Source organism: Coregonus lavaretus (assembly GCF_964263955.1).
Source record: "Coregonus lavaretus genome assembly, chromosome: 7".
NCBI lineage: Eukaryota > Metazoa > Chordata > Actinopteri > Salmoniformes > Salmonidae > Coregonus > Coregonus lavaretus.
The window spans coordinates 33,970,769-33,988,334 of NC_139994.1; the positions used below are offsets into that span (position 1 = coordinate 33,970,769).

Below are 17,566 nucleotides of genomic sequence, written 5' to 3' on the forward strand. Positions count from 1 at the left end.
CCTTTTCTTGGAGAAGAACAACCCTGTGGGATTTGTTTCCGCATATCCCTTTCATATAGCCCAACCGTTTGATTATGAGGACACGATCAGATGTCACATTAAATGAACAATTGTTATTACTTTTTAATGTAAGAGTTATGATTAAATCACAATGAAAATAAAATACAAAAAAATCTATGAAAATCAGTTTCTTTAATATAGGTTTAGGCTATTTGATAACATATAGGCTAATCATCTTGCTAACGCATTCAATTAAACCATTCCCAAAAGTAGGCCTTGCCTAGGCTATATTTTATTTGCTTGGTTGAGAGCCATGATTGTTTAGACTGTTTTCCCTTTTAATTATAGGTTATTAAATTGTTCTCAATTGATGGTCATTTATTATATATGTTTTATTAGTAGCCTTTTTGTGAGATTAATAACAACTAATCTCAAAAAGGGATTATTTATTTTAATTGTGTAAACCACAGACCTCACAGGTGACACTTTCACTTTTTCACCGTTTCCTGTAAACAGGCTCACAGTCACTTCACATAATTGCTGCTGGAAACAAATGTATCACTTCATAAAGAACAGATGCGGACTGGATGATGTCGCGTGCTTAATGATGTAAATAAAGTAAAGTTCTTTATTATTATTTCACATTTTAACGTCTTATAATTTGATTTCAACATGCGCACTTTCCTAGTATTCGAAGAGAGATTTTTTAATGGCAGGCATTTCCATTTGACATACGAAAAGAGTTCTCAACAGAGAAAACAACAAATAAGGAGTTGATATGCATGGGGAGCCTTAACGTGACGTTTAGCGCACGTGCCGACTGATTAGATGCTGCTAGGAATTGTTTTGGGGAAAGATCGACTTTTTAATTAAATGCATGAGGTTTGTTTTTGTAACTTGGTAAAAGGTATGTAAGAATTCGTACATACAATATAGCCCAGAGGAATGCGTAAAGGAACAAAATAATCTGAAATAGTTTCAATTCAAGTTTTTTTTTTTTTCACGATGTGTGTAGGGTGTCCAATCAAAAACGCATATTTTGACCAATGAGTAAAATATGTTAATTGTGTAGATATTCCTCTAAGAAAACCAATGGTCCAAACCTCATGTCTCCGTCACAATCCGATCAAACATTATTGGAGTTTTTTTCCTTGTAGGGTGGCCAGAATTACGGTGACTAAATTAATGGAGGCCAGAGCAAAAAGTGGTCAAAAATCTGGAAAAATTGCATCGTGTCAGAGCCTTAATTCTTGCACAGAATCCAGCCAATTGACTACTTGACAGGCTCACTTTCCCGTTGAACTCATCTTTCTTCTCGAATCCGCAGTATAGAGGTAAAATGGATATCGCGTTTGAGACATGACATGTAGTATTTTTATATTTTAGTATAGCCTACGATTTTCATATTAATTCAAAATTCCTGTTTTTCGAAGAGCGTAGGCCTATCTCTGTGAAATCTCAACTGAGTACTGAGCGTAGGCTACAAAGCTTTTTATTTTCAAAACCTTTTACATTTAATTCAGCTCGTGTCATGTTAATTTTGCGACCCGCGGAAACAACTTTGAAGTCAACAGAGCTTGGTGTTTATTATCAGATGCATTATATTAAATCCGAATTTTGGACATAATGATATGTTAGAGAAAGACTGTACCGAACGATTCAGAACATGAATAATCATATTTGTCTTTGTAAAATGTATTTTATAACATAAGGAAGTTCAATTTCATCACCAAAGCGCGTTTTCACCCACTCTGGTAATGTGTGTGGATATCTCCCAATTACTTTGATATATTTTGGGAAGAAACTCTGTTGATTTCTAGTCCTTCAGGCATACTTTAATCAAACTAAAATGTTCAGCAAAGGTCGTTGCATATAGGCTAATTGCTTTTATCCATAATATTCCCAAACATTGCGCATAACTAACAATTTAGTGAATTCAATGTCATAGGCCTGTAGAATAACCTAAATCATTGTCAAAATATCTAAAGTTGTGATTTCGTAACAGGCAACCCAAAGTCAGTGCAACTGTGCAATGGATTTAAAATAGGCTACCATAATTGACATAGGGTAACTATGTCTAATTGAATTAAATCAGTGAGTTGAACCAATTGGCATGGGAAGGGCTGTAGCCTATTCCATGGATCCCCAAAAGCTCCTCCCCTGACGCTTGCCATGAGTTGGGTGTGTGAATAAGGCGATCATATAAGAGCCCTTGAACAATTCGTGAGCAGATTATAATCGTATAGTGAGCGTAAATTCGTAGGTGCAGCTGAGAAGGTCAACATTAGTTAGCAGAGGAGAGCCGCACACCGAGGACTCATACCAGGGCGCAGTGGTGTAGCGTCTTGGTGATTGTAGCCTATTTTGGATCCTTTAATTTTTGTAGTGTTTGCTATTTCAAAAATAATGCAGCTAGAGAATATTCTTCCCAGCGCATCAACCATCAATTTACCCAATACTTTTTATAACCTCTCGTCATCAGATAGTGCAAATAATAGCCCGGGGCCATCGCAGATCGAATATCAAGAAGTTGACCGGACGGAATCCGAACCAAGTAACGGTCCCAATAAATATTTGAGCGGAGTGGGGAACGCCATGATGGGTGAGGGAGAGGGCAACGCCTTCACCGGGACTAAAGCTGCCCCAGACGGAAGAAAAGGCTCACCAGTCCTCGGTGAGGATGACCAATCCACTGGCCGGCGGTACAACATAGATGAACTTGGCACTGACAGATACTTTATATCCTCCTCACAGACGAGCTCCGATGTGGCAAATCAGTGTTCCCTCTTTCCATACGCAGGACAAACTGGGACAGTGTACAGCGGGGCAAATGGATCCAGGTATTCCTCCCTTCATTACGGATCGGTCCTGCCACCGACAGGGTTTTCATCCTCCGTGTGCCCTAGCCGGAGTCAGTTTGGCAGTAGCTACCAGTTCGGCCAGGGTCCAGGTTGCCTGTACCCCTCCTATCCGGGAACGGGTTCAGGTATTGGTTCCATGGCTCTCCCGGGGTCCACACCGGGAACGAGGGCTCAAGTTTATCTCTGCAACCGGCCCCTATGGCTCAAGTTTCACCGATTCCAGACCGAGATGATCATCACGAAACAGGGCAGGTGAGCAGAGGCGTTGGAGACAAGTTGATGGAATGTCATGTTTGATGATGGTTAGCCTACTAAATATCCGCCCATCTGTGATGTTCCAATAGTCCTTTATATTCCGGTGTCATATTTGCGTATATTTTGACAAATGTTATTTACACATCATTTTTATGAAGAGCACATACATGCCGACTTTGACATATAATTATTTACAAATAAACATGTAGGCTATACAAATGTTTAAAACCTTTTTTATTTTCGTGCACTGTATGCAGGAATAGCCTAAGTGAGGAAAAGAAAGTGTAAAGTATTGATTAGTTCATGCCATGACCTAACCTTACGAATTTTCTTGAACGCAATGACTCCCTCTGATAATTTTCGTTTAAGTAAACCCTTGAAATTGTATTTGCAATAATTGTGGCATCAAATGTATTTTCTTTCAGGCGGATGTTTCCATTTCTCAGTTTCAACATCACTGGACTTAACTTGACCGCGCATTACAACGTGTTTGTTGAGGTCGTGTTGGCCGATCCAAATCACTGGCGATTTCAAGGAGGAAAGTGGGTTACTTGTGGGAAAGCAGACAACAACATGCAAGGTGAGACTAATATTAAATTCACCTGTAATGTAGGCTACGTATTTAGAGGCCTATAGCCTACAGAAGCAGCACATTTCAACTAACGGAAATTAAATTATATTTCGATAACGCATAGCCTGTCAATTAGGAACGTTTCGTTAGATGTCAATACACATTTCTCTAAAGTTTACACCCAATTAACTGGCTATTTATGCTGTGTTTCTGGTCGTTTCAAAGCGCACACGATCACATTACCTATAAATGTTTTTTGTTGGTTGATTATCCCCATTTTAAAAGAAAAGACAACCATTCAAACATTGTTAGCTGGTGACATTGATCTATAATGGAAAACGGATTCAATTATAATTCATTATTAGTAATCTTTTTCTTCTTTTAGTTCATATGATGTAAAATGGCCTGCCAATGAGACGTTTGTAATAACATGAAAATAGTCAACTTCAATCTTCTATTTGCATTTTTCCCCCAAAATTGTTTTTTACCTGTGCAATTTAACCATATTTAAATATTAGCCTAATAGCTCCAGTTTCACATCTGATTGCTTTTGAAAATTGAAATCCTGAGCATGTGATTCAATAATAGTTTGATTGCAAGTTATTTTTGGTAAATTGGCAAATTGCTGGTCTTTTTGGAAATGTATAGAGTTTGACACATAAGAGAAGTTCAAGTTAAGAAAGGGAAAATATCAGTGTTATTCCTTACATTTTTGTTTTGCATTTGTGCTGCATTGTACTTAATATTTTTATGTTCTATGTCCCACATCATTTATTAAATCACAGGTAACAAGATGTATGTTCATCCTGAATCCCCAAACACTGGTGCTCACTGGATGAGGCAAGAGATCTCCTTCGGCAAACTGAAGCTGACCAACAACAAGGGGGCAAATAATAACAACACACAGGTGAGGCCTACACCGTCATTTATTTATTGTGACTCAAATGTCTTTGGCTACTTTTTAAAAAGCTGTCTTTGGTGTTCTAGATCACAAATCAGTCCAAACCCATATTTATTTTTTATTTTGACAGTGCTATTGGCAAAAATCTCAATGTAATTGGTGACGTGCCAAATAACCAACCACAGTAACTGTTTTGAAAGCATGAGAAACCCAAGCACTAACTTTGAATTCACCTCTTTTTTTATTTTTTTTATTTTTTTTGGTAGATGATTGTCTTGCAGTCTCTGCACAAATACCAGCCTCGGCTGCACATCGTGGAGGTCACAGAAGAGGGAGTGGAGGACATAGGCAGTGACGCCAAGACACAGACCTTTACCTTTCCAGAGAACCAGTTCATTGCAGTCACTGCCTACCAGAACACAGATGTAAGATGCCCACTACTATCAATCTACTTAAATCTTAAGTAGATAAGATCCATCTTCTCTACATAAAAAATATCAGATCTGCTTAAGATTTTAAGTTTCTACACTGAGTACACAAAACATTAAGAACACCTGCCATAGACTGACCAGGTGAAAGCTATGATCCCTTGTTGATGACACTTGTTAAATCCACTTAAATCAGTGTAGATGAATGGGAGGAGATGGGTTAAATAATTATTTTCAAGCCTTGAGACAATTGAGACCTGGATTGTGTATGTGTGCCATTCAGAGGGTGAATGGGCAAGACAAAATATTTAAGTGCCTTTTGAACGGGGTATGGTAGTAGGTGCCAGGCGCACTGGTTTGTGTCAAGAACTGCAACGCTGCTGGGTTTTTCCACACTCAACAGTTTCCCCATGTGTATCAAGAATGGTCCATCACCCAAAGGACATCCAACCAACTTAACACTACTGTGGGAAGCATTGGGGTCAGCATGGGCCAGCATCCCTGTAGAACACTTTTGACACCGCCAACTCAATATTAGGAAGGTGTTCCTAATGTTTGGATACTCAGTGAATATTAACTGTCTATAAAATGTGTTTTTGTCAACACTTCTGACCATGGCTTGAACATTCTCTCCTTTCCAGATCACACAGCTTAAAATCGACCACAACCCCTTTGCTAAAGGCTTCAGAGACAACTATGACTCGTAAGTAACAATAACTTGCTTCCTTTTTTGCATGCGGTATTGTGGCAATTTTTTTCTGCTCTGCTACTTTTAGTCTCTCGTGTGAACTAGTTTTTCTTTTGCAAATGACTCATCCTTGGACCTTTTTTGTTGTCTCTCTCTTCCACAGGATGTACACAGCCCCAGAGGGTGACAGGCTGACCCCCTCCCCGACAGCCTCCCCTCGCGCTCACCAGATTGTGCCGGGTGCCCGCTATGCCATGCAGCCCTTCTTCCAGGACCAGTTTGTCAACAACCTGCCCCAGAACCGCTTCTACACCGGGGAGCGGGCCGTGCCCCAGACCAACAGTCTCCTTTCCCCCCAGGCTGAGGATGCTGGGGCCAGCTCGGCTCAGCGTTGGTTCGTCACCCCGGTCCAGCAGACGGGCTCCAACAAGCTGGACCTATCCTACGACCAGGACTACTCAGCCAGCAGTCTACTGTCCTACGGCATCAAGCCCCTGCCCCTCCAGACCTCACACGCCCTCAGCTACTACCCCGACTCGGCCTTCACCTCAATGGCGGCCGGCTGGGGCACCAGAAGCACTTACCAGAGAAAGATGACCACAGGCTTGCCCTGGTCCCCTCGGCCCAGCCCCCCAGCCTTCACAGACGACCAACTGGCTGTTAGCAAAGACAAGCTGCCCGAGGAGAGCACCGCAGCATCCACTTGGATCGAGATGTCCCACTCGCTGAAATCTGTGGACTCTACCGATTCGGGCGTGTACTCCATGGTCTGCAAGAGACGCCGGATGTCACCTGGTGGGTCGAGCACTGAGAACTCCCCCACCATCAAGTGTGAGAACTTGACCACATCGGAAGAGTTCAACAAAGACAACCCCAAAGGCATGGGATACTATGCCTTTTACACAAGCCCCTAAAAAGACTATTTATTAAAATCTTATTCTTTTTAGTTTTTAATTGAGTGCTCCCCTTACCTTTTTTTTTTTTAAACACCCTTTCTTAATTTTTATCTAAAGGTGCCAAAGCTTCATGCTCCCAAGCAAGCTGCACAGATTACTTACCCAGCCAGAGTCCCCCCCCCCCATACCTGAACACACATACATTGTGACAAATTGTTGTTTGTAAAGCATGTCCCCAGTTAATTTTATTTTTTACAAATGTGATTTTATTTAAGGTCATTTTGTTGTACAGTATTTGTGCACTTTAGTATGTGATGTATCTTGTACAAACTGTCTTCATGGAGGTGTTATGAAATGGGTAATAAAAACAAGCTTTTCATAAACAATCGTCCCACTTTGCAAATTCAGTCTTGTTTATTATCAATAATATATATTTACTTAAAGGAAGACTCAGTGAAATGACATTGCCATAAGCAGCATCGCAGATATTGAGATGAGCGAGATGCAAGACTTTGCCCTCATACAGTCACACATAGTATCTGCGCATGTGCACGGGTTCACTTCACGCTGTTCACAACGTGGGAGCCAGGGTACCAAAACAGCGGAGAAGTTAAGCCTCACTCTTCAATGCTCTTATCAAATCAACATTTACAGTTTAGCAGATGTTATAGTAACATAAGCATTTCGCTGCACTCACAATCTCCTAACAATACAGCATAATGTAGAACAGTACGTTTAAATTTTTTTATCAAATGTCGGAACTAATCCAATTTAAGAACCCAACTAGCACTGTAACAGTAATCCAAATGCAATCTGTGTATATACACTGGATGAATTTACTAAGAATGATCTGTACAGCAGTAGATGGTGAGCTATGTCAAGAATCCAGTATATAAATATGTGGTGTGCAACTAAAACGCAATGTACAGTATTAGAATGGGTTATGTCGAGAACACAATATTTCAATAGTACAACACCTCATGGTAAAATAGAAAGAATTGCAGGAAATTAGCTTCTGGAGCAGAGTGGAATATAAATATATATGTAAGTGTATAGCAGTAGTTATAGAGGATGAGCCATGACTAGAATACATATTAAGTGGGTAAAATGGTATGTCAACATTATTAAATTGTTCAATGACTATGTACATAGGTCAGCAGTCTCAAAGGTATTGGGTGGTAGCCGGCTAGTGACTGTGTTTGAGGTTCAGTGCAGGGTACTGGGCGGAGGCCGGCTAGAGGTGACTGTATAACAGTGATGGCCTGGAGATTGAAGCTGTTTATCAGTCTTTCGGCCCCAGCTTTGATGCACCTGTACTGTCTCCACCTTCTAGATGGTAGTGGGGTTACCAGGCCGTGGCTGAGGTCCTTGATGATCTTCTTGGCCTTCCTGTGACACCGGGTGCTGTAGATGTCCTGGAGGGCAGGCAGTGTGCCCCCGATGATGCGTTGGGCTGACCGCGTTACCCTCTGGAGAGCCCTGCAGTTGCGGGTGGTGCAACTGCCGTACCATGCGGTAATACAGCCCGACAGGATGCTCTTGATGGTGCATTGGTAGAAGTTTATGAGGGTCTTAGGGGCCAAGCCACATTTCTTCAGCCTCCTGAGGTTGAAGAGGCGCTGTTGCGTCCATCTTCTTTACTACGCTGTCGGTGTGAAGGGACCATTTCAGGTCCTCAGTGATGTGCACGCAGAGAACTTGAAGCTTTTGACCCTCTCCACTGCAGCTCCGTCAATGTGGATGTGGGCTTGCTCTCTCTGCTGTCTCCTGTAGTCCACGATCAGCTGCTTCATTTTGTTGCCGTTGAGGGAGAGGTTATTTTCCTGGCACCACTCTGCAAGGGCTCTCACCTCCTCCCTGTAGGCTGTCTTATCGTTGGTGGTAATCAGGCCTACCACTGTTGTGTCATCAGCAAACTTGATGATTGAGTTGGAGATGTGTGTGGCCACGCAGTCATGGGTGAACAGGAGGTACAGCAGGGAGCTGAGCATGCACCCCAGTGGGGCCCCCGTGTTGAGGATCAGCGTGGTGGAGGTATTGTTGCCTACCTTCACCACCTGGGGTCGGCCTTAGCCCGTCAAGAAGTCTAGGACCCAGTTGCACAGGGAGGGGTTCAGACCCAGCGCCCTGAGCTTAGTGATGAGCTTGTAGGGCACTATGGTATTGAATGCTGAGCTGTAGTCAATGAACAGCATTCTTACATAGGTATTCCTCTTGTCCAGTTGGGATAGGGCAGTGTGCAGTACAATGGCGATTGCGTCATCCGTGGATCTGTTGGGTCGGTATGCGAATTGTAATGGGTCTAGGGTGTCAGGTAAGTTGGAGGTGATATGATCCTTAAATAGCCTCTCAAAGCAATTCATGGTGACAGAAGTGAGTGCTACGGGGTGATAGTAATTTAGTTCAGTTACCTTCGCTTTCTTGGGTACAGGAACAATAGTTGACATTTTGAAGCAAGTGGGGACAGCAGACAGGGAGAGATAGATTGTCTGTAAATACAACAAAATGTACCCACTATTCTGTTTACTTTCTGCATCTAGCCTACGTCTTATCGCTGAGTCTACCTTTCATTTAAATGAAAAGTTATAGGCCTAATTTTTGGAAATGTCCAACATAAGAAAGTATTTGGTATTAGGATACAGTTGACCCAATGACAAACAGTTAAGTGTAACGTTAGTTAGCTACTGTTTGATTATCATGAGGCTACTCACCATTTTCATTGTGATCTCGAACGCGCACCAGCGTGTGCAGGCCAGAAACTATTTGTAGATGAGGATTCCCGCCGGATGTTGATGACAAATCTTTTTGATTATCACCCCTGATCATCTTGGACAACCAAATATTTTGTTTAATTCGTAGCTTTCTAAATAATTCCGAAGCATTAATTTGAGATGCTTGGAGATATAGCTGTCATGAGTTAGTTGGTCTGCGATACATTTATAATTTGTGCATGTTAGCTCAATTATTATATAATTTTTTTCAAATTTGCAACGAAGACAAGTCAAGTTTTTGTGATGGACCTAATACAGCCTGTTGGAGCTAACTCCATTTAGTCAAAATACGACTGTAGTCATTAATCTACAAAGAACACGACCACATCCATATTATAGATAATAATTTACTGATCATTATTGTTATTAATATTAGCCTGTTATTACTACAATGTGTGAGTTCATTCAATATGACATGATGGTGTGGTGGATGGTGTAAGGCCTTGGTGTCAGCATCGTGAAGGTCCACCCCCAGCACCATCGAACAACAGTAAAGTCCAACAAAAACCAGACTGTTAACTGTAGTATAAGACTGTTCACTTCCGTTAAGAAGTAATTACAGGATATTGTTAGGCCTATAAGTTTGCTAGCTCATTTATGCATGTAACTGGACCCCCCCCCCCCTAAGCAAGATTTTAGATTGGTAAGTAAGTGTAGCCAGATATCTACACTTATTACTGACCGGGCACAAAGGGCATGTACCAAGGGGCCCTGACCTCAAGGGGGCCCCCATAGATTTTGTTAGTCACTCTTACGCAAATATCAAACTATCACATATGGCATAAGTCATCAAACATTTCTCTCCACCCTATGGCAAAATGGGTAGAATTGCAGGAAATTATCTGTAAAACTTTCCTCATCATATTAACCTTTATATAAATTCACCATTAAACTGGTGTAAACCAGTGCAAATAATGGATAATACAGTGCCTTCGGAAAGTATTCAGACCCCTTGACTTTTTCCACATTTTGTTACCTTACAGCCTTATTCTAAAATGTACTAAATAAAATAAAAATCTCAGCAATCTACACACAATACCCCATAATGACAAAGTGAAAACAGGTGTTTAGAAATGTTTGCAAATGTATTCAATTTTTATTTTTTTATTTTATTTTAGTAATTAATAAAAAAAAAAAAAAAAAAAAAATACATTATTTACATAAGTATTCAGACCATTTGCTATGAGACTCGAAATTGAGCTCAGGTGCATCCTGTTTCCATTGGTCATCCTTGAGATATTTCTACAACTTGATTGGAGTCCACCTGTGGCACCCATGGGGCGGCGCACAATTGGCCCAGCGTCGTCCAGGGTAGGGGAGGGAATGGCCTGCAGGGATGTAGCTCAGTTGGTAGAGCATGGCGTTTGCAATGCCAGGGTTGTTGGTTCGATTTCCACGGGGGGCCAGTATGAAAAATAAAAAAAAGATGTATGCACTCACTAACTGTAAGTCGCTCTGGATAAGAGCGTCTGCTAAATGACTAAAATGTAAATGTAAAATGTACATTTAATTGATTGGAAAGGCACACACCTGTCTATATAAGGTCCCACAGTTGACAGTGCATGTCAGAACAAAAACCAAGCCATGAGGTTGAAGGAATTGTCCGTAGAGCTCCGAGACAGGATTGTGTCGAGGCACAGATCTGGGGAAGGGTACCAAAATATTTCTGCAGCATTGAAGATCCCCAACAACACAGTGGCCTCAATCATTCTTAAATGGAAGAAGTTTGGAACCACCAAGACTCTTCCTAAAGCTGGCTGCCCGGCCAAACTGAGCAATCGGGGGGGAAGGGTCTTGGTCAGGGAGGTGACCAAGAACCCGATGGTCACTCTGACAGAGCTCTAGAGTCACGTCTGGAGGAAACCTGGCACCATCCCTACGGTGAAGGATGGTGATGGCAACATCATGCTGTGGGGATATTTTACAGCGGCAGGGACTGGGAGACTAGTCAGGATCGAGGAAAAGATTAACGGAGCAAAGTACAGAGCGATCCTTGATGAAAACCTGCTCCAGAGCGCTCAGGACCTCAGACTGGGGCAAAGGTTCACCTTCCAAAAGGACAACGACCCTAAGCACACAGCCAAGACAACGCAGGAGTGGCTTCGGGACAAGTCTCTGAATGTCCTTGAGTGTCCCAGCCAGAGCCCGGACTTGAATCCGATCTAACATCTCTGGAGAAACCTGAAAATAGCTGTGCAGCAACGCTCCACATCCAACCTGACAGAGCTTGAGAGGATCTGCAGAGAAGAATGGGAGAAACTCCCCAAATACAGGTATGCCAAGCTTGTAGCGTCATACCCAAGAAGACTAAAGGCTGTAATCGTTGCCAAAGGTGCTTCAACAAAGTATTGAGTAAAGGGTCTGAATACTTATGTAAATGTCATATTTCAGTTTTCAAAATGTGAAAAAAGTCAAGGGGTCTGAATACTTTCCTTTTCACAGACATTTTTGGACTACAGTATATCCAATGTCTAAATGGTTAGTTGTGGTGAAGGGAGAAGTCATAACATTCGCATTGAGAACTTAGTGAGAATTAAAAAATCCCCTCCTCAGTGATTCCCATTTGAATTGATTTAAATACCCAGTATTCTAATTAATTCTGTTGTCAGACTCCTTGACAGAAAGTGAAGAATCTGTCTAACTCCAATTAACACATCCTAACAAGCTAGAGTTCTGATTTCTCTGGCCTTTCAGGAAGGAAGTGTGCAAGAAATAGACTCTTGGGGGAATGGAGTTTGGAACAAAACATCTACCTTGTTTGCTCTGTGTTCATGTCAGTGAATCATTGTATTCCATAGCATCTGATGAGCTAAGTGCTCTTGTTTTCTCTTGTGTATTGACCTCTGACTATGACACCAGGCATGAGGTGTGGCCATACAGTCAACTACATAGTTTGACATTTAGGCTTGTCAAGTGAACACCCAAGATATTTTACAAGTGAAGTTGAAGGAAATTAGTGCTTTAAAAGTAGCCTGTATAGATATCGGAGGGTAATGCAGCACAGGGCCACTAAGGTCTCAAGGTGCCAGTAGCCTTGATGCTATACACTAGAGGGCCACTTGCATTGGTGGTGCCTGAGGACCTTTATAGCATACAGTATATGGTTTGGACCTTCTCTCCTGCAGTCCACACTATACAGTAAAATCCTGATGTTAATATGACACTTCGGAGATTGGTTTCACCAAACATTCAGAGAGAAAAGCCTATTTGCAGCATACACAGACTTGCATTAACTATGCATAATCTCTGCTCATAGCGTGTGAGAAGCGTGAGAGAGGAAGAGAGAAAGAAGGAGAAGAACCTAAAAGCAGGACTTTCTGTGTGGTGTGTTAACATTACTAAAGTGCCTATCTTGTGTTGGACTGCCATTGCCCTGCACTGCAGTGTACCATTCTCTAAATGCCCTCCCTTCGTTGACTTAAAGCTGCAATATATAACTTTTTGGGCGGCCAAACTAAATTCCCATAGAAAATGTGTGTTATAGACCTGTCATTCTACATTTACATTTTACATTTTAGTCATTTAGCAGACGCTCTTATCCAGAGTGACTTACAGGAGCAATTAGGGTTAAGTGCCTTGCTCAAGGGCACATTTACGTCATTTAGCAGACGCTCTTATCCAGAGCGACTTACAAATTGGTGCATTCACCCTATAGCCAGTGGCGAACAGTTTTGACTGGGCTGAGCGGGAACTATGCTTCCGCAGAGGAAGGGGAGCCAGCAGGCCAGAGGTGGATGAACACAATGCCCTCGTTTGGGTGTAGGGACTGATCAGAGGCTGAAGGTACGGAGGTGCCGTTCCCCTCACTGCTCCATAGGCAAGCACCATGGTCTTGTAACGGATGCGAGCTTCAACTGGAAGCCAGTGGAGTGTGCGGAGGAGGGGGGTGACGTGAGAGAACTTGGGAAGGTTGAACACCAGACGGGCTGCGGCATTCTGGATGAGTTGTAGGGGTTTAATGGCACAGGCAGGGAGGCCAGCCAACAGCGAGTTGCAGTAATCCAGACGGGAGATGACAAGTGCCTGGATTAGGACCTGTGCCGCTTCCTGTGTAAGGCAGGGTCATACTCTCCGAATGTTGTAGAGCATGAACCTGCAGGATCGGGTCACCGCCTTGATGTTAGCGGAGAACGACAGGGTGTTGTCCAGGGTCACGCCAAGGCTCTTCGCACTCTGGGAGGAGGACACAACGGAGTTGTCAACCGTGATGGCGAGATCATGGAACGGGCAGTCCTTCCCCGGGAGGAAGAGCAGCTCCGTCTTGCCAGGGTTCAGCTTGAGGTGGTGATCCGTCATCCATACTGATATGTCTGCCAGACATGCAGAGATGCGATTCGCCACCTGGTTATCAGAAGGGGGAAAGGAGAAGATTAGTTGTGTATCGTCAGCGTAGCAATGATAGGAGAGGCCATGTGAGGATATGACAGAGCCAAGTGACTTGGTGTATAGGGAGAATAGGAGAGGGCCTAGAACTGAGCCCTGGGGGACACCAGTGGTGAGAGCACGTGGTGCGGAGACAGCTTCTCGCCACGCCACTTGGTAGGAGCGACCGGTCAGGTAGGACGCAATCCAGGAGTGAGCCGCGCCGGAGATGCCCAGCTCGGAGAGGGTGGAGAGGAGGATCTGATGGTTCACAGTATCAAAGGCAGAAGATAGGTCTAGAAGGACAAGAGCAGAGGAGAGAGAGTTAGCTTTAGCAGTGCGGAGAGCCTCCGTGACACAGAGAAGAGCAGTCTCAGTTGAATGACCAGTCCTGAAACCTGACTGGTTTGGATCAAGAAGGTCATTCTGAGAGAGATAGCAAGAGAGTTGGCTAAAGACGGCACGCTCAATAGTTTTGGAAAGAAAAGAAAGAAGGGATACTGGTCTGTAGTTGTTGACATCAGTGGGATCGAGTGTTGGTTTTTTGAGAAGGGGTGCAACTCTCGCTCTCTTGAAGACGGAAGGGACATAGCCAGCGGTCAAGGATGAGTTGATCAGCGAGGTGAGGTAGGGGAGAAGGTCACCGGAGATGGTCTGGAGAAGAGAGGAGGGGATGGGGTCAAGCGGGCAGGTTGTTGGGCGGCCTGCAGTCACAAGTCGCATGATTTTATCTGGAGAGAGAGGGGAGAAAGAAGTCAAAGCATAAGGTAGGGCAGTGTGAGTAGGACCAGCAGTGTCATTAGACTTAACAAACGAGGATCGGATGTCGTCAACCTTCTTTTCAAAGTGGTTGACGAAGTCATCCACAGAGAGAGAGGGGGGGGGGGGGGAGGAGAATGTGGCAAAGAGCTTCCTAGGGTTAGAGGCAGATGCTTGGAATTTAGAGTGGTAGAAAGTGGCCTTAGCAGCAGAAACAGATGAAGAAAATGTAGAGAGGAGGGAGTGAAAAGATGCCAGGTCGGCAGGGAGTTTAGTTTTCTTCCATTTCCGCTCCGCTGCCCGGAGCTCTGTTCTGTGAGCTCGCAATGAGTCATCAAGCCACGGAGCTGGAGGGGAGGACCGAGCCGGCCGGGAGGATAGGGGACACAGAGAGTCAAAGGATGCAGAAAGGGAGGAGAGGAGGGTTGAGGAGGCAGAATCAGGAGATTGGAGGGAGAAGGATTGAGCAGAGGGAAGAGATGATAGGATGGAAGAGGAGAGAGTAGTGGGAGAGAGAGAGCGAAGGTTGCGGCGGCGCATTACCATCTGTGTAGGGGCAGAGTGAGTAGTGTTGGAGGAGAGCGAGAGAGAAAAGGAAACAAAGTAGTGGTCGGAGACATGGAGGGGAGTTGCAGTGAGATTAGTAGAAGAGCAGCATCTAGTAAAGATGAGGTCAAGCGTATTGCCTGCCTTGTGAGTAGGGGGGGACGGTGAGAGGGTGAGGTCAAAAGAGGAGAGGAGTGGAAAGAAGGAGGCAGAGAGAAATGAGTCAAATGTAGACGTAGGGAGGTTGAAATCCCCCAAAACTGTGAGGGGTGAGCCATCCTCAGGAAAGGAACTTATCAAGGCGTCAAGCTCATTGATGAACTCTCCAAGGGAACCTGGAGGGCGATAGATGACAAGGATATTAAGCTTAAATGGGCTAGTGACTGTGACAGCATGGAATTCAAATGAGGAGATAGACAGATGGGTTAGGGGAAAAATTGAGAATGTCCACTTGGGAGAGATGAGGATTCCTGTGCCACCACCCCTCTGACCAGATGCTCTCGGGGTATGCGAGAACACATGGTCAGACGAGGAGAGAGCAGTAGGAGTAGCAGTGTTTTCAGTGGTAATCCATGTTTCCGTCAGCGCCAGGAAGTCGAGGGACTGGAGGTTAGCATAGGCTGGGATGAAGTCAGCTTTGTTGGCAGCAGAACGGCAGTTCCAGAGGCTGCCTGAGACCTGCAACTCCAGGTGTGGGGTGCGTGCAGGGACCACCAGGTTAGAGAGGCAGCAGCCACGCGGTGTGAGGCGTTTGTGTAGCCTGTGCGGAGAGGAGAGAACAGGGATAGGCAGAGACATAGTTGACAGGCTGTAGCAAATGGCTACAATAATGCAGAGGAGATCGGAATGAAATGAACTAAACATCTGGCAAAGGAGAGAGTAGGGCCTCCCTCACCAAAACTTCCACCTCAGAAACTATAATTGTTTCACTGAACCACCCGAACAAAAACTCTCCCAACAAAAACTCTCCCAAATTGTTGTGAACTACAGCGGTTCAATGTTTCAAGGAATAGACTCAACTTACTTTATTCAGCTAGCTAACTATGACACCATAGCTAACTAGCATGCTAGCATCCAATAACACACAGTTTAGCACCAATACTTGGTTACAACAAGCTACCAATAGTGTGTTAACACACTAAACAGATGATTCGTGTCCGTGTCTAGTTCCTTTCATAACGCAGCAATAATTAAACATTGGCTAGCTAGCACAAATATATTGTATTTAGCTGCTACAGTACAGTTAGCTGGTCGTGTTGGCTAGCTAGCAGTGGCTACTGTGTTGACTTTGTTTGAAAAACGGCTAGCTAGCTAGTTTCATGCTACACCCGGCATCGCCGAAAACAATGCTAACCTACAATAACTACCCACAACAGCCCACGATGCCTAACTATGACACCATAGCTAACTAGCATGCTAGCATCCAATAACACACAGTTTAGCACCAATACTTGGTTACAACAAACTACCAATAGTGTGTTAACACACTAAACAGATAATTCGTGTCCGTGTCTAGTTCCTTTCATAACGCAGCAATAATTAAACGTTGGCTAGCTAGCACAAGTATATTGTATTCAGCTGCTACAGTACAGTTAGCTGGTCGTGTTGGCTAGCTAGCAATGGCTACTGTGTTGACTTTGTTTGAAAAACGGCTAGCTAGCTAGCTTCGTGCTACACCCGGCACCGCCGAAAACAATGCTAACCTACAATAACTACCCACAACAGCCCACGATGCCTAACTATGACGCCATAGCTAACTAGCATGCTAGCATCCAATAACACACAGTTTAGCACCAATACTTGGTTACAACAAACTACCAATAGTGTGTTAACACACTAAACAGATAATTCGTGTCCGTGTCTAGTTCCTTTCATAACGCAGCAAAAATTAAACGTTGGCTAGCTAGCACAAATATATTGTATTTAGCTACTACAGTACAGTTAGCTGGTCGTGTTGGCTAGCTAGCAATGGCTACTGTGTTGACTTTGTTTGAAAAACGGCTAGCTAGCTAGCTTCGTGCTGCGGGCCTACCTACAATACCTAACTACAATCTAAATACATAATTAAGCCTTACTCGACAAAGCCCAAGCTATGTATAAAGCCAAACTTACCCGACGCCAGCTGACATTTGTCTTCTGCAATCAGTAGGTGTAATTAAGTACAGTAGCTACTAACTACCTAGCGTTGATGGCTCAGATAATGAGGTTAGAAAAACGGCTGAATGGTAGGTAGCTAGCTGGCTTAATTACAGGTACTCTTAAGCGTGAAATAACATTGGAAACAACTCTCCACCGTTGCTAAATGTTACCAGTAGCTACCCGCTAGCTAGCTAGCCTCGTGCTTCGCCGGGCTCCGCCGTAAACAATACTTACCTACAATAATTACCTACAGAAACCTACAATAATTACCTAAATAACTACCTAAATAAACTACCTACAATACCTAACTACAACTACCTACCTACAATCTAAATACATGGTTTAAGCTTTACTCAACACCATATAAGAAGCCAAGCTTATCTCCTGCT

At 43.6% G+C, this 17,566-nt stretch overlaps 1 protein-coding gene across 1 annotated transcript; it reads left to right on the forward strand.

Annotated features, from left to right (window-relative positions):
• Window positions 1-2,406: 2,406 nt before the first annotated feature.
• On the forward strand, window positions 2,407-6,652 carry LOC311132295 (eomesodermin-like; the record flags this gene model as incomplete). Its single annotated transcript, XM_084165533.1, has 6 exons — window positions 2,407-3,113; window positions 3,542-3,696; window positions 4,473-4,594; window positions 4,855-5,013; window positions 5,658-5,719; window positions 5,868-6,652. The coding sequence occupies 6 exons, from the start codon at window positions 2,407-2,409 to the stop codon at window positions 6,616-6,618; spliced, it is 1,956 nt and encodes a 651-aa protein (XP_084021659.1). The 3' UTR covers window positions 6,619-6,652.
• Window positions 6,653-17,566: the final 10,914 nt, after the last annotated feature.